Source organism: Macaca nemestrina, chromosome X (assembly GCF_043159975.1).
Source record: "Macaca nemestrina isolate mMacNem1 chromosome X, mMacNem.hap1, whole genome shotgun sequence".
Classification (NCBI taxonomy): Eukaryota; Metazoa; Chordata; class Mammalia; order Primates; family Cercopithecidae; genus Macaca; species Macaca nemestrina.
In genome coordinates this window covers 118726474-118750443 of record NC_092145.1, presented here as the reverse complement: position 1 = coordinate 118750443, position 23970 = coordinate 118726474, and the positions used below count along the sequence as shown (strand labels likewise).

General features: G+C 39.3%; 1 protein-coding gene across 14 annotated transcripts in view; it reads right to left on the bottom strand.

Moving 5' to 3' along the window:
- Nucleotides 1–23970, bottom strand: part of LOC105463230 (calcium/calmodulin dependent serine protein kinase) — a 412561-nt gene that overhangs the window by 261502 nt on the left and 127089 nt on the right. For all 14 annotated transcript variants that reach the window (XM_011710276.3, XM_071088415.1, XM_071088417.1 and 11 more), the window contains exon 3: nucleotides 9525–9630. In XM_011710276.3, coding sequence (XP_011708578.1) covers nucleotides 9525–9630 — 106 coding nt within the window. The remainder of the gene's footprint in view (nucleotides 1–9524; nucleotides 9631–23970) is intronic.

The following is a 23970-nucleotide window of genomic DNA, read 5'->3' as shown; positions in this document are numbered from 1 at the left end:
TCAAGGGGCATGAACAAGTAATTATGTACAAGATATTAATTATAACATTATTTCTAATAGGGAAAAACAATGTTAATGTTCAACTATAGGGAAATTATTAAATTAAACATGGCACATACACACATTTAGATGTCTTAATGAAGTCATTAAAATACTGTATCCAAAAAATATTTAATGGTATAGCAAAATGCTTCCAATAAAAGGAAATGGTCCAAAATGTTTGTGAATGACATTTATTTTTGTCACAATTTTTATAACAAAATTATGACATTATTTACTTTTTGTCAAAATTTTCTGTAATTTCTAAATTTTTACAAGTTATGTATATGGCAAAGGTTGTACACTAAGAATTTTTTTTTTTTTTTTTGAGACTGAGTCTCATTCTATCAACCAGGCTGGAGTGCAGGGGTGTGATCTCGGCTCACTGCAACCTCCGTCTCCCAGGTTCAAGTGATTCTCCTGCCTCAGCCTCCCGAGTAGCTGGGATTACAGGTGCCCGCTAACTTTTATATTTTTAGTAGAGATGGGGTTTCACCATGTTGACCAGGCTGGTCTCGAACTTCTGACCTCAAGTGATCCGCCCACCCTGGCCTCCCAAAGTGCTGGGATGACAGGCGTGAGCCACCATGCCCAGCCAATATTTTTATTTTTAAATGAACAAACTATACTTCTTCTAAATAACAGAAAATTAACTGAATTTTCTTCATATTTTATATGTACCCAAATTTATTCAAAATTATTTTAGTGGCTGGAAGATTAGTTTTCATAGACGAAAAGTTATCAGAGTGACAATTTCAAATGTATTTCTAAGACAGTAGCATCTGAATACAGTCTATCTTCTAATATAACATTCAAAGCTTAAAATCTGTTCTACACTGTAACATCCCAATCCAGGATTTGTTTTATACAAATATCTGACCACCTAAAATTTTTTAACAGATGTAAAAATGATACTGTATTTACAGTTAAAATGAAAGAAAAAAAAAAACCCAAAATGCCAAACCCTGTCATTATCTTTACAGGCAATTATATTTTGTTTGCAGATCCAGGAGTTTATATCAACTCTTTTAAAACGCTTCTTCTATTTATCTCTATTTTAGTTTGTGCAGAAGAGTTAACACAGCAGGCCTAAACTACTATCTCGTGAAAGGCTTGAAAGGTCTACTAAGGTTGGCCCTTGAGAGGCGTATCTGGGAACTTGGATTTCAGGAGGGTCCCCTACATTCCTAACTGAAAAGAGTGACTCACTGTGTCTAAATTGTTTGTGCTAACAATATGATTTATGCTGAACACCTGCTTTCTTTCTGGGAGTCTGGAATTTGGTTAAGTGCCAAGTGGAAGATGCCTATGTGACCAGCCCCCAATAAAAACCCAGGGCACTGAGTCTCTAATAAGCTTCCCTAGTTGGCACCATTTCACACGTGTTGTCACAACTCATTGCTGGGAGAGGACCCTTGAAAGCTTGTGCCTGGTTTCCCCTGGACTTCAACTAATGTATCTTTTCCTTTTGCTGATTTCTCTTTATATCCTTTAGCTATAACAAACCATAGCTGTGAATAGGACTATATGCTGAGTCCTCTGAGTTTTCTTAGTGAATCATCAAGCCTGGGAGTAGTCTTGGGGATCCCTGACACATAGTTTGTAAAACTAAAATCAACTAAACATTTTGATACTGTGAGTCAAAAGAAATGTTTACTTTGCTGAAAGAACAAATAGCAATTTATATCATTACACATAAAAAGAAAAATCAAAATAGATTATTATATAAGACTAGCTATGAAAATATGTACAAATCTTCAAATAGATTAAAATGTTACAGTACAGATATTTATTGCTTGGTATGAGACAAACATATTTTCCCTTAAGCAGCAAGTTTGCTGGTAAGTAGTAATCAGTTCCACTCTATCAGTATAAATAAATTTCACAAACGCTCCTTTCCCTAGGCATAAATACCAGACCAAAAATAAAACAAAATAAAATTAAATTAAATGTAAAAAGAGCTTTCAGTTTATCGCCTTTGTGAGCTACAAAAACAAACTGCTAATATTATTTTAAAAGATACAAACTATTGTTTTCATGTCAGATGTGTTTTAAATCCATATTTAATTACTGTAAAAGTCTCCCTGTGGTATATGTAATCACTCTGTAATAAGGTAATTAAAATTCCTTGGCCAGCCAATTTAGGATTTACAGCTTAACTCAAGTACTAGACACTACTAAAGACAAGCCCAAATGTGTTTCTTAGAAATAAATATTTAATTTGTGGGGATAACCCAACTCAGCCTGTCTTCAAAACTGAATCTGTATTTAAAATACATTTCAGCAAATTGCTACAGACAGGTTCAAATTTAAGTGTAATCCCGAAGTAATGGATGTGCAAACATATGCAAATGCCTACAAAACTACTGTGTGTGTTGGGACAATGACGATATAGCCTTTACCTTGTATTCCCCTATTTTAAAGGTCAATCATCTCTTGACCTGCCCCATCAGAACTCATATCTGCAAAAGTGAATGTCTAGGGGTGGGACCTGGGTACCTGTTTGTTTAACAAGTTTTATACCGGATTTTCTAACCTAAAATTTGAAATTTACTAATCTAATCTTTTCCATATCTAAAATTCTGGTTTTGTGAGTCTCTGTACTTAAGCATGCTTTAAACTTATAAACCATTTGTGATTAAGTAGATATGAACTATTATTATTATTATTATTATAATTTTTTTTTTTTTTTTTTTTTTTTTTTTTTTTGAGACGGAGTCTTGCTCTGCCGCCCAGGCTGGAGTGCAGTGGCCGGATCTCAGCTCACTGCAAGCTCCGCCTCCTGGGTTCACGCCATTCTCCTGCCTCAGCCTCCCGAGTAGCTGGGACTATAGGCGCCCGCCACCGCGCCCGGCTAGTTTTTTGTATTTTTTTTAGTAGAGACGGGGTTTCACCGTGTTAGCCAGGATGGTCTCGATCTCCCGACCTCGTGATCCGCCCGTCTCGGCCTCCCAAAGTGCTGGGATTACAGGCTTGAGCCACCGCGCCCGGCCTATTATTATTATTTTTAGAGACAGAGTCTTGCTCTGTCACCCAGGCTGGAGTGCAGTGGCATTATGTTGGCTCACTGCAACCTCTGTCTTCTGGGTTCAAGCGATTCTCCTGCCTCAGTCTTCCAAGTAGCTGGGATTACAGGTGTGTGCCACCACACCTGGCTAATTTTTGTATTTTTAGTAGAGACGGGGTGGCTGGTCTCAAGCTCCTGACCTCAAGTGATCTGCCCGCCTCAGCCTCCCAAAGTGCTGGAATTACAGGTGCAAGCCACCAAGTCTGGCTTATTATTTTTGAGACAGGGTCTCACTTTATTGCCCACACTGGAATACACTGGCATGATTTTGGTCCACTGCAGCTTCTGCCTCCCTGGCTCAAGTAATTCTCCCACCTCAGCCTCCCAAGTAGCTGGGACTACAGGTGTGTGCCACCATGCTTGGCTAATTTTTAAAATTTTTTTGTAAAGACGAGGTCTCACTATATTGCCCAGGCTGGTCTCAAATCCCTGAGCTCAAGAGATCCTCCTGCCTCGGCCTCTCAAACTGCTGGGATTATAGGCGTAAGCTACTGAGCCCAGCCATCAACTAGACATTTTCTAACATGATAAACAACATTCTTGGGCCATATAATTTCGTGACTTCAGTTTAGGAAGAAAAAAAGGAGTGTTGGTTATACGTAGTCTGTGGCAAAGACAGATATGGACACCACATTAAGAAACTCACTGATAATCCAAATATATTGTTTTGTCTAGCCTTTTCTCCACCAAAATGATAAATGCTGTTTCTAAGTAGCCAACAAACAACAAAACTAACTGACCTAATTTTATTTTATTTTTTGACTTTCATTGTCTACACTGTATGGGTGTCATGTTACAAAAACTGTAAAAAGGATCCAGATAACCCATAACCTGAGCAATGAGCCCCTAAATACCAGGGGCAATTACATCTATTGCCAGAAACATGGAAGTAATTGGAGTAGCTTAGTCTACACTGAAGCTATAGAAGCAATCTCTCACCTAGCCAGTAGGTGGAACTATACACAAGTGCATTGGCTTTGCTTTTTGATCCACATGACTTTAAATCTTACAGTAATTGATATTTTTGGTTTGTTTGAAACCCAGGAGATAAGGAGGATGCAAAAAACTAGGTAAGGTCAATTGTTGAGGTGAATTTACAAAACAATGATACAAAAGAACAATTTTCTATTTCTATTTTGTTTCTGGGCCTTTTGAGAAATAACTAAGTTATTTTAACTGAATTTATAATCTATATCCAGGTCCCTAGAGCTAATAAAACAATTCTAAATTTAGAAATCTGTCAGTTAAAATTCATGTTCAATCAGGGAAAATTGAGTATCAACTGATCATGACGTGATATTATGGAATTATTGTTGATTTTGTTAGGTATAGTAATAATATGGTCATTTAAAAAATCATTATCTGTTAGAAATACAAACGAGAGTATTTATAGGTGAAATGATAGTGCTTTAGAAATCTCCAGGGGAGAAAAAGACATCAGGAAGAACAGAATAGGAAAGGAAAAACGTTTTGATAACTATTGAAGCTTGGTGACCAGTATGCTGGGGTTTATTATACTATTCTCTCTTTTCATTTGAAATTTTCCACAATTACACTGTTAAAAAATAAAAAAAAGAAAAGAAAAGAAAAGAAAACATAAGGCCATGTTCTAGTGATTTGGGTTAACACCGGGATCAGGTCACTGGAAAATATTCAATTTAAGCAGGTCTCATCTCGATATACAGCCAACCATTAATTATTTCCATCACAACTAAGTCATACAAAATTAGTCACATAAAATCCCATACAGACTACTTCAACAATGAGGGACTAAAACTATCCTGTTAAAGCCACTGGAAATAATACTTTACAGTTATAAAGCACTTCACCATTTACAAAGGGAAGTCACATACAGTTTCTCATCTAGTTCTCATAATCTTAGGAAGATTCTGAAGGCAGGCAAACTGAGGCTCAGGGAACTTACAAGACTTGGCCAACCTCACATAATTAGTAAAACTGACAGAGCTGGGATGCTAACCCAGGTTTTATGAAACCAAAGATCCTTTTTCTACTACATTGTCACTAAGTCCCCTTTGATACAATTAGCATACATGGTGAAATTTAGGTGAATTTTTAAAATTTGCTTTCTGTGATCATTACTTTATATAGTATATAAAACTTGCTTTTTAGGAGGCTGGGCGTGGTGGCTCACACCTGTAATCCCAGAACTTTGGGAGGCTGAGGAGGGTGGATCACCTGAGGCCAGGGGTGTGAGACCAGCCTGGACAACATGATGAAACCCTGTCTCTTCAAAAAATACAAAAATTAGCCAGGCGTGGTGGCATGCGCCTGTAGACCCAGCTACATGGGAAGCTGAGGCAAAGAATCGCTTGAACTTGGGAGGTGGAGGCTGAAGTGAGCCGAGATGGCGCCACTGCACTCCAGCCTGGGCGACAGTGAGACGGTTAAAAACAAAAACAACAACAAAAAACAAACCCAACTTGCTTTTAGTTTTCTCAGAAAATATACATATAGACAGAAATAGATTTCTTGAATAAAGAATAAAATTAAACCAGAAAAGTAATTTTAAAAGAATTATAATATCTTGGCCAGGCACAGTGGCTCACACCTGTAATCCCAGCACTTTGGGAGGCCTAGGCAAGCCGATCACCTAAGGTCAGGAGTTCGAGACCAGTCTGGCCAACATGGTGAAACCCTGTCTCTACTAAAAATACAAAAATTAGCCAGGCATGGTGATGTGTGCCTGAGGGAGGAGAATCGCGTGAAGCTGGGAGACGGAGGTTGCAGTGAGCCAAGATTGTGCCACTGCACGCTAGCCTGGACAACAGAGCAAGACTCTGTCTCAAAAAAAAAAAAAAAAAAGAATTATATCTTAAAATTAGAAGGGATGTTAGAAGCCAGCTCTAGTCCAAAATTAAAACCTTATCTTCAGTCCCCTTGGAAGGATCCAGCTTCAACTTGAGTGCTTCTAGTGAGAAACTGCATAGTCTGTGAGACAGCCTGCTTCATTCATGGAGTAAGTCTAATCATCAAAAAGGTCTTCTTTAGTTAGAGGTGACGTCCGCCACTTGTTGATTCTAGTTACTGCCTCTGATGCTACACTTGAATAAGCATATAGTTTTATATATGACAATCTTTCAAATAACTGTGGACATTGATTATGTTCTATCCATGGGCTTCTGCTTTGGGGACTCTTCTAGCAGAATAATAAAATGAATACATTCGTGGATAACTAAAGCCACCCAGTCTTTTCAAAAGCTCTTCCACGCCAGTGGTCTTCAACCTGGGATTTGGGTATCTCTGGGAATACTCAAAGTCCTTCCAGGAGCCACATGAAGTAGGATATTTTTAAGGCAATCAATTTCCATATCTTCATTTTTCATAATTTCGTCTGTCTGTAAACAAGTCTGTGGTCTGCTTGTTTTTCTTTTACACCTCCACATCTACAATCACCCATCTCCACATCTCCAGTTACCCATCCAAAAGGCAAACTACTCCTCCATTCCAAAAAGCCTAACTTCAAAGAGATGGCTGGGAAATGCACAGCCCCTGAGGGAGGGAGAGACCCTTGAAAGCAAAACAAAGAGAGTTTGAGAAAAAAAGGGAGGTGCCACCTTACTCGAACCAGACAATATATTCATGGTGAGCTGTTTTAGAATTCATAATCAATACTAAGATGAGTGTCACAGGGATGTTCATTTAACACTTTAATTTTATTTGAAAAATGAAGTCAGATTTTTTTTTTCCCTGACAGAAAATGAGTCTGATTTGGCTGACTGATTTGACAATAAGGACTAGCACTGTCATGTAGGTCACATAGCAGACATTTTCCATACAGTGAATGAGATAAACAGGCAATTCTACAGTTGTGTAGAAAATATATTTAAGGCTGGGCGCAGTGGCTCCCGCCTGTAATCCCAGCACTTTGGGAGGCCAAGTATGGCAGATCACGAGGTCAGGAGTTTGAGACCAGCCTGGCCAACTTGGTGAAACCCCATCTCTACTAAATAATACAAAAATTAGCTGGGCATGGTGGCGCATGCCTGTAGTCCCAGCTATTCAGGAGGCTGAGGCAGGAGAATCACTTGAACCCAGGAGGTGGAGGTTGCAGTGAGCTTAGATTGCGCCACTGCACTCCAGCCTGGGTGACAGAGTGAGACTCTGTTTAAAAAAAAACAAACAAAACATATTTAAAAGAATATTCAAGATACTGAGAATTATATTCTCACAACGAAAGTTTTTATATATCAACCTAAAAAATACGTGAAGGGGTACATACGTTTTTCAAAATTCTTTTTTGTTGTTGTTGTTGTTGTTTTGAGGCAGGGTCTTGTTCTGTTGCCCAGACTAGAGTACAGTGGTGCAATCATGGCTCACTAAAGCCTTGACTTCCCAGGCTCAGGTGATTCTCCAACCTCAGTCTCCCAAGTAACTGGGACTACAGGTGTGTGCCACCACACCCACCTAGTTTTTGTATTTTTTGTAGAGACAGGGTTTGGCCATGTTGCCCAGGCTGGTCTTGAACTCCTGAGCTCAAGCAATCCACCTGCCTTGCCCTCCCAAGGTGCTGGGATTATAGGCATGAGCCATCACGCCTGGCCTCAAAATTATTTTAGCAGGTTTGCCAGAAAAGATTTTGAAGGCTGTGTCTCTATGACACAATTTCCAGGCTCCTTTCCATTCTGGTTATCCTATTCTGCAGACATTCCAGTGTCCTGCTTACTATGAATGGTCCAGGGTGAATCGGGGGAGTATGGCTTTGTTCTGAATACTATATATTCCTAATTAATGTAGCCTAACCTTCCATTCAGGGCTTTTTAAGCTGTTGCAAACAACTAAAATGTAATCTTTTTTCACATAATCACAACTAAATTCACACTGATCTTGCACTTATTCATGTTTGAATGAAGGAGTTAACATTAACTGGTCTTAAATTTCACCTTCTTTGTTTCAGCTCCTTTGCTACAAACTTGTAAAAATATTTTTGAATTTTGATGTAGACAGTCAATGCGTTAGCTAGTCCTTTGTAGGGAGCAACTTGTGAAATGCCTCCCAGTGATCCTCGCCTCCTGATATTCAGGCCCTGGTATAATCCCATCCCCCTTGTGTATGGGCTGGATTTAGTGACTCATTTCTAACTGCAGAAGTGATGGTGTGTAATTCTGGAGATTAGGTTACGAGACTGTGACTTCTGTCTTGCTCATACTCTCACTTATCCTCTTCCTTGCTCTGATGAAGCCAGCTGCCGTGCTGTAAGCTGCTCTATAGAGAGGCCCAACGGATAAGGAACCAAGGGAGGCTTGGGCCAACAGCTCTTACGGAATTGTGGCCCTCAGTCCAGTAGCCTGTGAGGAAGGCAAGACTGCCAATAATCATGTGAGTGAGCTTGGAAGCAGATCCACATTGTAGTGGAGTGTCAAAATGACTTCAGCTCTGGCCAACAGCTTTATTATCACCTTGTGAGAGACCCAGAGCCAGAGGACCCTGCTAAGTTGGAACACACATTCCTGATGCACAGAGACTGAGATAATAAATGTATGTTTTTTTAAGCCATTATGTTTTGGGGCATTTGTTATGAAGCAATAGGTAATGAATATACCCTCTGACCTTGGTATCTTTTGAATATTTAGTATCTTCCGTTTTTTTTCTTTCCTAATCAAAGTCACTGATCACAACTTTTTTTTTTTTTTAAGGAAAAAAATAGAGAGATTTTGGTATGTTTCCCAGGCTGGTCTCGAACTCCTGGCCTCAAGCAATCCTCCCTGCTTCAGACTCTCAAAGCACTGAGATTACAGGCATGAGTCACCACTCCCGGCCTGATTACAATTTTGAACAGAGTGGGATCAAAGATAAAACCCTGCAGGATGCTGTCCTATAAAGCGTTATACAATCTCCTTGGACACAATCATCCGACCAGAGCTGGATGATCCACTTGTACTATCCTTAGCTCACAATTCTCTATCTTACCAACAAAAAGTCTGTGACAAACATATCAAGTGACTTACTGAAATCAAGATACACTGTGATCTATAAAATTGCCCTTATATGCCATACGGTGATTATATCAAAAGAGGAAACTAAGTCTGTCATTACTTGTTTTTAGTTGCCAAGAGTCTTGCTACATGGATGCCTCCACTTTCATCCTACTCTTCTTCACTAAGACTTCTACTGGTCAGAAGTTTATATTTTGCGGTCCTATCCCTCTGAACTCGATTTCCTTTTGGAGTCTCTTCTCTGAAGCATGCTGAAAGCATGAGAGTAACTGAATATGCCCAGCTTTTGCTTCCTTTGCCACTGTAAACCTTATGATGACATAATCCTTTTGTCTTGTGACTTTAGGTCTTTCTGAACAGGGAAGTTCACAACTACTGTTAAACTTCAAGAGAAAAGTGTTAGCATTATCCAACACCAACATTGCTTAAAGTTTTACCCTTTAAGAATTAAAATACACACTCACAATTCGAAAACCATGTAAAGCATTCCATCTGAGCTATATGTCTCCAATAACTCTACAATGTGTGGATGTTTCAGCATATGACAGATACTGGCTTCCCGCTTTAGATCTGTAAAATAAACATACAGCATACTTCATTAGGTAGGAACAAAAGACAATTAGAGTGAATGATGAATGAATGGATGTGATCTATGGTAACATGGATACTTCTCTAACTAGAGAGATGAAATCCCCCATTTAAACTTAGCTTAACTTTTTACCCTTTAAAGTCTTTGACAATATAGCTTTTCATATTTTTTTGCAAGCTTAAATCTATATGCAGTATAGAGTGAGCTCTTAATAAAAAAGTATACATTTCTTAATATAAATACTTTCCCCCAAAGCAAAATAAATACACAAATACTTTCCCCAACTCTTTTAATCAAATCTCAGCCTCCAAATTTGTAACTCTTCCTTGATCTGCTAATAAACTAATAACTCAATTTACTGTTTTGATTTTTACCTCTTTTTCTTAGTTTTCCCTAAATAAAAATATGTTGTCTATTCTTTAGCCTAAAATCTAGCATTTATAGACCTATCAGGGAAGTTATATGGAATAGGGAACAAAAATAGTATGGTTTAAACAGAAAAGGCACTACTCCTAGAGTCAAAGTCAGAATTTTTAAAATATCATTTATAAAATGTGCTGGGGTCAGGTGTGGTGGCTCGCACCTGTAATCCCAGCACTTTGGGAGGCCGAGACAGATAGATCACTTCAGGTCAGGAGTTTGAGACCAGCCTGGCCAACATGGCAAAATCCCATCTCTACTAAAAATGCAAAATATTAGCCAGGCATGGTGGCAGGTGCCTGTAATCCCTGCTACTTGGGAGGCTGAGGCAGGAGAATCACTTGAACCCGGGAGGCAGACGTTGCAGTGAGCCAAGATCGTGTCACTGCACTCCAGCCTGGGCAGCAAGAGTGAAACTCTGTCTCAAAAAAAAAAAAGTGTTGGATAATTCCAAACTTTACCTACCTCACAATGTTACTTTGAAGAACAAATCCAAATAATGTATGTAAGACTACTGTGTAAGCTCTATAATACTATTTGGAAAACAAAGTTGTTAATATCATCATCATCATCATCATCATCATCATCATCATCATCATATAAAAGAGTTTGGGCATGGAAATCACTTGCCATGTCTACATGGAATAGAATAATGAAAGCCATCCAGTGCTAATAGCGCTGGGGCTTTACCTATTTGCTGATGACTAAAATCCAATGTGACATTTTTATATTAGAAAGTAGAAGGGAGATAGGTAAGGAAGAACCAAGGCTAAGGATGTACTGCACAAAGCAAAATAGATAACATTATCTCCCTTCTGATTTATTAATTCAACTTAGTCTTGTCCACAGAGCAATGATCGTAGATGGAACCTTAGAAGACTGACTTACATAAGGGTAGAATGAGAAAAAGAAGTCAGAAAATTTGACAAAAGAGAAGCCACAAGGAAAGGAAGAATCAATAATATTAAGAAAATCAAGAGAATAGAGGAAATTAAGCTGTAAGTAGCTGGAGAAGGCTGAAAGCTGAGAAAAGACCATAAGATTCAGCCAGAAAAGGTCACGAGAATTCTGGGCAAGATCAACTTTTGGGGAGGAGTCAGGGTTGAAGTCAGTATGCGGGAGACAATTATGCAATAATCAATTAAAATGATCACACCTCTCATTGGGCTAAGTACTTAATACAGTCACTGTCACTTGATGTCCCAACTACCCTGTGAGGTAGGTATTTTATGGATGGAGAAACTGAGACTTAGAAATGTGTTCAAGATCACACAGCTATCGTAAGGGTAGGTTTATGAACCCTGGCCTGCCCAATTCCAAAGTCAGCAGTCCTTCCATTATGCCATGCTGGGTTTGAGCACGATCATATTAGAAGAATCTGGCAGTAGCAAAGAAATAGTGGGGTCAAGAGAAGGTTTTACTTGTTTGTTTTTTTAAAGGAAGCACTCTGTGTTTGTAAGTGGTAGTGATGAAAAGCCTATAGGATATGGAGTCAGAAAATATGGTGCTGGTCCTGCCTTTGTCCTACCATCTGCAGGCTGACTGCTAACTTCTACAAATTACTCCCTTAGAGTCAATGAAATGGGGCAGTGACAGGTGATGTAGTACCTGCAGAGTCTACCAAATCAGTTTGAAAGGGCAGTGTTAAGATTCTAATGAGAAGCTGGATGTGTGGAGCCAAGCACAGCAGGGCTGGGGGGGCTCAGTGTTTACTGCAAAGGAAGAGATCAGAGGCACAGGAAAGATGCCTCCATCTCCAAAAGTAGTTAGGAAGGCCCCACAGGCGGGGAGGATGTGAAGCAGCTGTGGGGTTTGTGCTGGGAAGTCATAACCATGAGGAAAGCTTTTAACAAGTGTGCTGGAGGGCCAGGCTGAGCCAGACAACATCAATCACATGCCTGCACAGATTTTTCCTCTCCAAGAGTGTTCTGCCTTCTATTTCTAGGAAAAGCTTAAAATTTTTAATACTCATTTTTATGTTTATCTCTAGTTTCCCATTTTTATTAGAACTCACCCTTTCATATCTTCTGTTTTCAACTTAAGTTTTTCTTTTTCCATTCCTCTCTATTCTAATCAAAAGCCTGATTTTAACTCTATCCTATGACACTGGAGTCATGAAATAAACAGATTGGCGTTTGCCACAATTAAAACGGATCTTTTCTCTTCTTTCCAGTTTATTTTCTATTTTGCCTCTTTCATGTAACTAAATTGTATTTTTCCTTTTTTGAGACAGAGTCTCGCTCCATCGCCCAGGCTGGAGTGCAGTGGTGTGATCATGGCTCACTGTAGCCTCCACCTCCCAGGTTCAAGAGATTCTCCTGCCTCAGCCTCCTGAGTAGCTGGGATTACAGGTGTGCATCACCATGCCTGGCTAATGTTTTGCATTTTAGTAGAGACTTTTTTTTTTTCTTTCAGAAGCAAACCATCACAAATGAGGATTTTTTATTTGCCACTATTATAAGTCTGAACTTTAAACAGATTCTTGGACTGGTGATTCCTATCCATCAGTTCATTCAACGTTAGCACCTGGAGATGGGGTTTTACAGTGTTGGCCAGGCTGGTCTTGAAGTCCTGACCCCAAGTGATCCAACCGTCTCGGCCTCTCAAAGTGCTGGGATTACAGGTGTCAGCCACCGTGCCCAGTCTAAATTATATTTTTATCTCCACATTCACCATTTGCTATGTGATACATTGGTTATACTGAAAGTTTGTAAGCAGAAATGGATGCTCTTTAGACCCCTCCATTTGAGCCACACATTTTGATTTGGTAAACCAAAAGTCCTTGGTCTAGTCTCTTATCACCTACCCACTCTCAAAATAAAGGCAGAATTGCTGGGGGACCAGCCTTCAAAGCAATTTAAATGTCACTGGATCTGACATTTCAGAACTAAAATCTGAACACTGATTGGACAGTATGAAACTAACAACATAAAAATATATTTCAAATGATAAGAGCAATGATCTAGAAAAATTGTGATTATGTTTTCCTGAATTCAAGCATAAATTAAATAGCTCAAATAGAAAGCACAATTAAAAACACAAATACATTATATATCCTTTCCAACTGTAGATTCCACGAATATCAAACTCAAAATGTTTGTTTCTAAATATGAATGTGAGTTAAAGATGTATGTATTAAGTGCTATTAAGTCTACGCTGATATAGCAAACTAAAAACACTATTTGCCTACAAATCAACTCTAGAGGCAAAGTAGGAAGGAATTTGAAAGCAGGCGATAAAAATATGATTTAAAGTTGTGATTATCTGACTGCTTACAGGTGTTAGCACAGAATGTACCTGTGAATGACATGACCCAGGGTTACCATCTTTATTTTGGAGTATTGTTTTGTTTACAGACTAGTAACTGGTACCTCTCTTTACTTTCCTTTGTACTTTCTTTTTTTTTTAATGAGTAGATTTTTTTTATTTCAATAGTTTTTGTGGAACAGGTGGTGTTTAGTTGCATGGAAAAGTTCTTTAGTGGTGATTTCTGAGATTCTGGTGCACCTGTCACCCAAGCAGTGTATACTGTACCCAATGTGTAGCCTTTATCCCTCACCTCCCCTCCCACCCTTCCCCCAAAGTCCATCGTGTCATTCTTATGCCTCTGCATCCCCGTAGCTCAGTTCTCACATACGAGTGAGAATATACAATGTTTGGTTTTCCATTCCTGAGTTACTTCACTTAGAATAATGGTCTCCAGCTGGGTGCAGTGGTTCACACCTGTAATCCCAGCACTTTGGGAGGCCGAGGCAGGTGGATCACCTGAGGTTAGGAGTTCGAGACCAGCCTGACCAATATGGTGAAACCCCGTCTCTACTAAAAATACAAAAATTAGCTGGGTGTAGTGACGTGCATCTGTAGTCCCAGCTACTCAGGAGGCTGAGACAGGAGAATTGCTTGAACCTGGGAGGTGAAGGTTGCAGTGAGCCGAGATCACGCCACTGCATTCCAACCAGGGCAACAGAGCGAGACTCTGTCTCAGATTTAAAAAAAAAAAAAAAAAAAAGAAGAAGAAGAATGGTCTCCAACTCCACCCAGCTTGCTGTGAATGGCATTATTTCATTCCTTTTTACGGCTAAGTGGTACTTTCTTTTTTGTAATTTCTCAGGAAATTTTAAAAATATTTTAAACTAATCTATTTCTGTGTTTAGTGTCCTTATATTTAACTATGTGCCTATATTTATTTTATCAATTTATTTCCCTTTAAAAGGGGAACTAGTAGGCCGGGCGCGGTGGCTCAAGCCTGTAATCCCAGCACTTTGGGAGGCCGAGACGGGCGGATCACGAGGTCAGGAGATCGAGACCATCCTGCGTAACACGGTGAAACCCCGTCTCTACTAAAAATACAAAAAACTAGCCGGGTGAGGTGGCGGGCGCCTGTAGTCCCAGCTACTCGGGAGGCTGAGGCAGGAGAATGGCGTAAACTCGGGAGGTGGAGCTTGCAGTGAGCTGAGATCCGGCCACTGCACTCCAGCCTGGGCGACAGAGCCAGACTCCGTCTCAAAAAAAAAAAAAGGGAACTAGTAATACAGATAGCAATATTTAATTTTCTAACTCAAATTAGAAACTTAAATGAAATCAACCTGCCATATGGCATTAGAACTACTATTAATTTCCTAAAATGTTTGGGCTCTTCAACAATAGTAAAGCAAGTATCCCACCAGAGTCTGCCTATCGCTGGTCCTCAAGTAAGGGAAAGTTAGGGAAGCTGGTTCAAGTGGTCTGTTTCAAAAATAATTTTCCTGTGAAGTACTATTTTACTACTACTTTTCTTGAAGAACTAGGAGAATTTTTCATTCTATCTTTATCTGAACTTAAAAGATCTAAATTTAAGATTTTGTTTGCTCAAGAGCATTCAGTAAGGATTTTTTTTTGGAGCTAGGGTCTCATTCTGTTGCTCAAGCTGGAGTGCAGTGGCGTGATCACAGCTCACTGTAACCTCGAACTCCTGGGCTCAAGGGATGCTCCCACCTCAGCCTCCTGAGCAGCTGGGCTACAGGCACGTGCCACCATGCCCAGCTGATTTTTAAATAGTTTATAGAGACAGAGTCTTGCTATGTTGCCCAGGTTGATCTTGAATTCCTGGCCTCAATCAATCTTTCTGCCTTAGACTTCCAAAGTGTTAGGATTACAGGTGTGAGTCACTGCACCCAGCTCAATAAAGATTTTGATCAGCACCAACCGACTGAAGTATAATGTAAGCCATGTATATAATTTTAAGTTTTCCAGTAGCCACATTAAAAAAGTAAAAAGAAACAGGTAAAATCCATTTTAATAACATATTTTATCCAATTCAATGTATACAAAGTATTATTTCAATATATAATCATACTAAAATTAATAAAATAAGTTACATTCTTTTTTTGTACTATGTCTTTGAGATCTAGCATGTATTTTTACACTTACAGCAAATCTCAATTTGGTCTGGTCACATTTTAAGTGCTCAATAACTACATGTGGCTAGTGTCTACCAAATTGGAATGGTGCCACTCTAGATAAGTTGACTTGCTTTAATTCTTATCCTCTCCTGATTGTGAGTTCTTCTGTAATTCTTACAGATATTTATAATGTCAGTCATTGCAAAAAGAATCTAAATTCAAACAGATGTGTTTTTAATAAATACTTTCACAAAAGGAAATCCTATAGCTTCTTTTAATAACCCAAATCCATCATTTAATAACTAAATCTGGAATTTCTTCACTATCGTTAATCTAACGCAACCTTTGAGACTTTAAAGTGTCCCTCTATAAGTCCTCATTTAATTGTTATTGTAATAACCCTGCATGACATACATATACATATACACATACATATATATGCACATATATCTCCCCATTTTACAGAGGTAGAAACTGAGATACAGGGCCCAATGATACAAATCACACAGCTAGTAAGTGGAGGAAGCAGGACTAATAACCAAAGTCCTTTGCTCTTTACATCACACCACAGTGCCTCCTGGGTCAGCATAGTTTTTACACATCCTAAGATCCAATCACACAATAGTGCTAATATGGTAACACTGACTTGAATGACAGGCTATCAAGACTGTTACAGAACTGGCTTATTTCAGCTGCACTGTAACTAGTGATAGTCAGAAACTAGATACTGCTCTTTTCCTAACAAATATATAAGTATTCTCATTAATTTCCAAACAATGTCTAGATTGTGTTAGAAATTCAACAGTTAAACAAAATTCGCTAAGAGCTGACCTGGACTCAAAATCAAAATAAAGAATATTCTAATCTAATCATAGAAAGAACTAGGACAAGTATTAATGTGTTCATTTCAATAAATATTAATAACAAAATAAGTAAATGAAAGTCATTATTGACTCAACGTATTTTTTCCTTAGTGTACTGAAATTAATGACCAAATGATATTTTAAGAAAGGAATCCAAGCAGAACCTTGGAAGGATTATAGTAGCAAAGTCAATTTCTGCTGCTGGGTTCTACTTTTATCTAATAACCAAGTTGAAGAATAAAGATCACAGCTGCCTTTGGCAACAATACAGGTCAGCTTGGCTTTAATGAGGCTATCTTCCTCATTGACCTTTAGGAAAGTTGACCTCAGCTAGTGAAGAGTAGAGGACTAGACAGGCTCCCATAGAAATCTGGGTCAACTGCAAACTCATAATTTCTTTGATTTTTTTTTCACATGTTTCACTACTAGCTCTATACATTTTGTTGTCTTTTTTCACACACACACAGAGAAATTCAAGCAGCTTCTAATTTCTTTGAATTCTTGCTCATAGAAAAAAAACTCCTGTGGCCCCAAATATCATAATCAGGTGAATAAAGAAAGAAAGCAGCACATCATTAATTCAATGTTTGACTAATGTGAAAATTTTCTTAAATAGGCAAATGTGTATTAATTAGAAATCAATCTTAACTGCATTAAGCATTTACAAATTAATGGGGTTTTCGTAATATATTTCCCAAAGAGTTTTCAGTTCTGATAAGTGTAACAAATTTGTATATGACAAAAATAGAAATACGTTGCTCTAAATTTGTCTAAAAGGTGCAATTGCTGTGTTGCTTTTCATTTTGGCAAATGTAAACCAAAGAGGGGAAGATCAGGGCATTTTACTATTAGAAAAACCAGACATCTATTTCAACATGGTATTCCTTACTTTATAAAAGAAAATTGAGAAATATCAGTTCATAACTCAATTACTTCTCAATATTAAAGTCTTAAAAATCATACATGTTAGAGCCTGAAGGAACTTTGTGGGATGACAGAATGCATACATTTGTCAAAACTCACTGAAGTGTACAATTAGATGGGTTCATTTTATTGTGCCTATGTTCTTCAATAAAATTTAAAAAGCAAAGAGAAGTTACTGAAATAAAATGGGAATTCAACTAATATATCAAAGCAAAAAAATGTTCTTCACATACCTGTGCTTTATATTTTCATAATTGTGTTATCTATAATTTACTTTCTATATTTATTAACTGATAGCTGAGGAGCTCAACAAGGACATGCTGACAGGATAGATTTCCTTACCACCCACTTCTCCCCCAAATCTCCTTCCAGGATGGGGCCAGCCCAGGAAATACTGACAGCAGGGCCAAAAGTTTTCCCAGAAAGCAATTTGTGGTCTGTTTCAATACGTAAAAAAGGAATGACTGAGGTAAAAATTCTGTACAGCATAGTGAAATGATTATCTGAGGTTTTTTTTTCTTTTAATAATATGGGTTTCCCCATCCAGCTACAGAATCCTTTTATCAACAAAGTCTCCTAAAAATAGTATAAAACAAATTTATCATAAAAAACCCTACCAATATGTGACACTTATTTGTAAAAGGACCAAGAAAAATGAGTTAATTGTTTTGATAAATACTTTGAAATCACGGATACTGACAGCCCTGCTTGATTTTTCCCTGAATAGCTCTTCTGCCATTTCATCAAATTTGGAATGGGCAAAGCATAAGTTTCCTTAAAAACTGAGTTAGAGACCAGGCGCGGTAGCTCATGCCTGTAATTGTACTAGCAGTTTGGGAGGCTGAGGCAGGTGAATCGCTTGAGCCTGGGAATTTGGGACCTGCGTGGGCAACATGGCGAAACGCTGTTTCTACAAAAAATACAAAAATTAGCTGGGTATGGTGACATGTGCCTGTATTCCCAGCTAATGAGGAGACTGGGGTGGGAGGATCACCTGAGCCCGCGAGGTGGAGGTTGCAGTGAGCTAAGATCATGCCACTGCACTCCAGCCTGGGAGAGAGAGTGAGACCCTGTCTAAAAATAAACAAACAAATAAATAAAAATAAAAAATAAAATAAAACTGACTTAGAAGCAAAGGCTTCTAGTATCTGATTCACACACAGTTGAGTGTAACTGCAGCAAGGCAGGATGCTCAGAGCCAGTGAAAACAAACAGATGGAAGGAAGGCAGGGCCTTAACTCCTCTTCACTTAGGAATCATTTGTCACTTAGCATTGATGACACAATATTATGGGAAAGAAATACAGTAAATACCTTATTTAAGTCATTCTAGATAATGGTTTATTTCATATAAGTGACTTTTCTGGATAGGGTACCAACCTGTCCTGGTTTGCCTGGAACTTTCTCAGTTGTGGCACTGAGGATCTATCCAGGTTGAAAGCCCTGGGTTCTGAGAACCCGCCCTCATTCCCAGGCAAACCAAGACGACTGGTCACCCTACTTCCACAGATCTGGCATCTATCCTTTTAAGCACTAATACATTCTGCTGGCAGGCAGTTATGATAGGGCAATAGACTTGTAGTCAAAAGGCCTGTCTTTCCTGTCTTCATCACTTTGTAGCTGTATAACCTTAGATCATCTGTTTCCTCATTTGTAAAATAGAAAGAGTAAGATAACAACTCCTATACAGGGTTGTAGTTAGGCCTGGATGATTAATAAAGTATGTGAAAGTGCTTGCCATGGTGCACATGCACAATAAGTTTTGTTTTCTTTTCCTTTCACCATTTTTGGTAGAAATCATTCTTTCCTACTAATTTAACTAATGTTAATCAAACCAAGTTTGACGCCAAGAAGGCAGCAATGTGAACATCTATTAGTAAACCACACTGCTATATATAGTGTAATTCTATGCCTACTTTAACCTTGCAGTTTTTCATCTACAGTTTTTTGGGAAATCATGTATTTCATAAAAAACCTCAAGTTGACTGTAGGATTATTTGGGGAAAGAACTAGACACACTCAAAATGTTTAATAATAAGCACACTAATTAAGAAAAGTAAAACAGAACCCACGTAGCTGTATGTGTGTGGCCTACTGATTACCAAAATTGTTAATCTTCCAGACAGCCCTTGGAGTCATCTTCACACCATCTACCACTTCTCCTCTACTTCCTATATGCAGCTGCCAAAACCTGTCCATTCTATTTCTGCAACACCTGTCAAAACTATCTTTCTCTTACTGCGGTTACCCTAGTTTCAGCCCTCACCAATTCTTGACTGGATCACAGCAAAGATCTTTAAATGCGTTTCTTTGCCTCTAGTTTCTTCTCTTTAGACTCATTAAAGTGTCACCATAGTTTTACTCTAAAACAGGTATTATTATATTATTCCAAAATCTTCACTGAGCTCCATTCCATACAGCAAGACATTATAATCCCTCAGCATGGATTTGAAAGCCTTCCAAAAAATCTTTTAAGTCCAACAACTTAACTAGGGTTCACAGACCTATTTAACAGCATAACTGGAAATAGAAGCTAGCTCTCATGCTTCTTAGTCAAACAATTTAGCTTCTGCTTTTCTTTTTTTGAAGTCACACATTTATACATTCCTTTCCATTAGCTTCTTCCTTCAGCCTCCCTGACCCCAATCCTGAACCACCCGCAGCTTGTGCACCAGCCCCCTGCTCTCTGTCCCCTAACAAATGCTGTTCCCTCTGTATGATACTCCATGTGCTTGCTTCCTTCTCTGCCTGGTAAACCCCTACTCGTTCATCAAGATCCCACTTAGACGTTGCCTCAAAGTTCTCTTTAACAATCTCCCAAGCTAAGGGAGGCATACCCTGCTGCAATCTAGCAACCGCCCCCATAGATGCCTCAAGATCTTGGCATTTACCAAATTATTCCACTGCTGGTGATTTCCATGCCTGCGAATCCTGCTAGAAGGCAACATCAAGCATACAGGACCCATTTACCCAACTTGGACTCAACATCTATTACACATCTCCCGTCTCACGTCAAAGTGTATGTATCACTGAATCAGAGAATGTTAGAAACAGAAGTGACAGTTAAGAGAGCCATCATCACATGCTCCTCTCTATCCTCAAATTTTACTCTGAAGGAAAATGAGGCCCTAGTAAGACACACCCAAAGTCACACAGATAGTTCACAGCAGAAGTGGAAGATGAACCCAGGTCTCAGATTCCCAATCTAGCAATCTTTCTGTTACCACATATGCTATGTGGAAGAGGATGCTAAAAATGCCGAAACTTCAAGGAAATCTACTCCAGGTGGTATATCATAATGATTAAAGACTTCTCACAGAATGATCAAGAAATGCCATCTACTTGCAGATAACTGGGTACGAATGTTAAAATGGAAAACTTCAAGGTACTACTACTACTGAATGTACTTGCTTTAAACAAAAGTAATATATGCCTAACTTTTTATGTCACTGGTTGGTTTATATACTGTATTACTTAATATTATAAATTACATGTCCCCAAAAAAGTTTCATTTGGAAAGAATATGTAAGATTGTAAGTTTTAACAATTTCTTAAATCCATTTATGTATGTGGATATTGTCTTTGGTTAATTATTCAGGGGTAATTTTATTAGGTTAAATGACCACAATTCCAAAAGCAGCATGTTTATGCAAAGAGCCTATCTAATTTTCTTCCACTAGAGGGAACTAAAGATCATATTATAGCTAGTTGGGCACCCAGCATTTCACCAACATCTCTGGCTTTAAACAATATTATTGGTCTCAATAATAAAATACAAAGATGAGATGACTATTTGCCTTTAACATATCTAACAACAATAACCATCAGCTAACATTTACTGAGTACTAAATATGAGTCAGGCTCTATTTTAGATGTGTTGACCCACTTAACCTCACAATAATTCTAAGAGGCAGATGATGTTCATGTTATATATGAACAGACAGAGCGCAGTTAAGTAACTCACTCACAGAACTAATAAGCTGCGGCCAGGCGTGGTGGCTCGTGCCTGTAATCCCAGCACTTTGGGAGGCTGAGGCAGGTGGATCACCTGAGGTCAGGAGTTTGAGACCAGCCTGGACAACATGGTGAAACCCCGTCTCCACTGAAAATACAAAAATCAGCTGGGTGTGGTGGCACATGCCTGTAATCCCAGCTACTTGGGAGGCTGAGGCAGGAGAATTGCTTGAACTTGGGAGGTGGAGGGTGCAGTGAGCTGAGATCATGCCACTGCACTCCAGCCTAGGTGACAGAGCAAGACATTGTCTCAAAAATAAAAATAAAAAGAACTAACAAGCTGCAAAGCAAAGAGATTGGAACCTAGGTAGTCTGGCCCCAGAACCTATGCTCTAAATAACTCTACTATACCACTTCTTAGGTCTACAACAACTCAATTCTGAATATGAACTTTATAGGTTAGCTATTTCTCTGAATTACTTCTAAAAATGGATACATAAAGTCTTGATTAAAATAAAGCTCAATCAAGCAAACTTCCGTAATAAAATCATACCTTTCAAAAAACCTTAAGGTTTCAATTTCAATTCAATTTTCAATTTCAATTCAGTTTTCAATCTTAGTCCTTTCAATTGAAGTCACTTGATAGTATTTGTTTAAAACTAGTTTTCTATTAAGACAGAATCATTAAAAACACAATGACAGCCAGGCGCAGTGGCTCACGCCTGTAATCCCAGCACTTTGGGAGGCTGAGGCAGGCAGATCACTTGAGGCCAGGAGTTCAAAACCACCCTGGCCAACATGGTAAAACTCTGTCTCTACTAAAAATACAAAAATTAGCTGGGTGTGGTGGCATGCGCCTGTAATCCCAGCTACTTGGGAGGCTGAGGCAGGGGACTCACTTGAACCCGGGAGGCAGAGGTTGCAGTGAGCCGAGATCACGGCACTGCACTCCAGCCTGGGCGACAGAGCAAGACTCTGTCTCAAAAAATACCAAAAAAACCCCACAATAACTAGGTGGGGCTTCTGGAATGGCTGTATAAAGGAGCTCAGGGATATCTCTCCCCTGGAGAGACACATATTTAGCTGGTCCAAAATCACAATCATTCAAAGTCCTTGGAGACTGATCAAAGGGCTTACAACAAATTGAGAAGCATTTATTCAATAGAATCTACAGAAATTCGATAGGAACAATAAGAGTTTGTAGCATTTGAGATAGGGACCACACAGGGACTGCACATGTCCCTCCACAGCTCTGTTTCGCCAAAGAATTGTTTTAAGGAGTTCAGCAGCTAAGGGCACATCCACTCCTTGAGGTGGAAAAGCTACTCAGGGTGGATTTGGCAGCTAGTAAACATTGGTAGATCCCATTTTCCATGGCTCCATGCTGTGGAAGGCCTATATGGAGCAAGCGGCAGAAGCTGATGGCAGCAGTCATTTCTTTACCCTAAATTCCAGCTAAAAACAGAGGAATCAGGTGAGGAAGCTGGTAGAGTGCAGTCCCCCCTGCCCACACAGCTCTGTGTTGTCAAGAGAGCTACAGAGGTGTGTTTGGCAGCTGACTGGCAGCTCCCATCTCCTTCAACTTTGTAGGGTGAAAGAACTATTCTGAGTACATTCAGCACCTGGTGAACACTGAGAGATATCATACTCCCTGGTTTTGGGCTGTGGAAGATCCATACTGAGCAGCAGCAGAGGCAAAAGGAGACACGGTTCATACTTCCTCCTTCCCGGCAACACAAAAACCCTGCTGCACAGGGTGGAACAGCCAATGAGGAGTGAGTTCCCCATTTTCCCCAGCTCCTGCTCTATAGTGCAGAGATTCTGCTCAGGAAAATGTATAGCAAGTCTCAAAGACTAGAAAAACTTGTCTCTGACAAGGGACACAATTTTAATCGGATCAGACTATGGAGTAATTTATACCACAGGGCATTGTCAAAAAGAAGGGAGCAATCAGCTATCGATTGGTTAAGTTTAACACCAATAGAGGTAGCAGAGAAATGCATGGATGAGAACCACACCTGTCCTGAAGAGGGACATCAGAGGTTGCAATGAACTAGTCTAGCAAGTTGCTAAAAAAGAACAACCCTGGAGTGGAGGAACGTGTCAGTATCCACAGTTGCTATAACAAAGTGCTAAGAGACACACAAAAAGCAGAAAAGTGTGACCTTTACAAAGGAGGGGAAAGAAAAGCAGAAAATAGAAACTGCCTTTGAGGGAGCCCAGATGTTGGAATTAGCAGAAAAGATTTCAAAGCAGCTATTATAAATACTCTTAGCTGGTGACTGACAGCAGCAGGAATACTCAAGCAGACTAATTCCTGTGAGATATGGGTCTCTGATGGTCAACTTTGGCTCAAGGACTCCCAATAGGACTTACCAAAACATCCTTGAAACTGCACCTTAGTCAAATAATTTTCCTACCCAATCCTCCTCCTTTTCTTCCCTTTTTCCTCCAACGGGGTCAGACCTGCATAACCTGTGATGGTTGTCCCAGCCTCCTCCAGCTCCCTACCCATTCATTTTCACTCTCAATAAATTTCTTGCACATCAAATCCCTTCTTGACATCTTTTTGTAGAAGCTGAACACAAGCTTTCTGTAGAACCTGCACACAAGCTTTCAATAAGGCGAGCCAGTAAGAAGCACGCTGATATGCCTGTCAAAATGTCCCCCAGGAAGGTTTAGGAATAGGAAGCACCAGGTATCTTTGAGGGTAGGGTTGCATGGCAGAGCAGATTAACAGGAGGACTGGCTGAACCTTTATAGAAGCAGTATGACCTTCG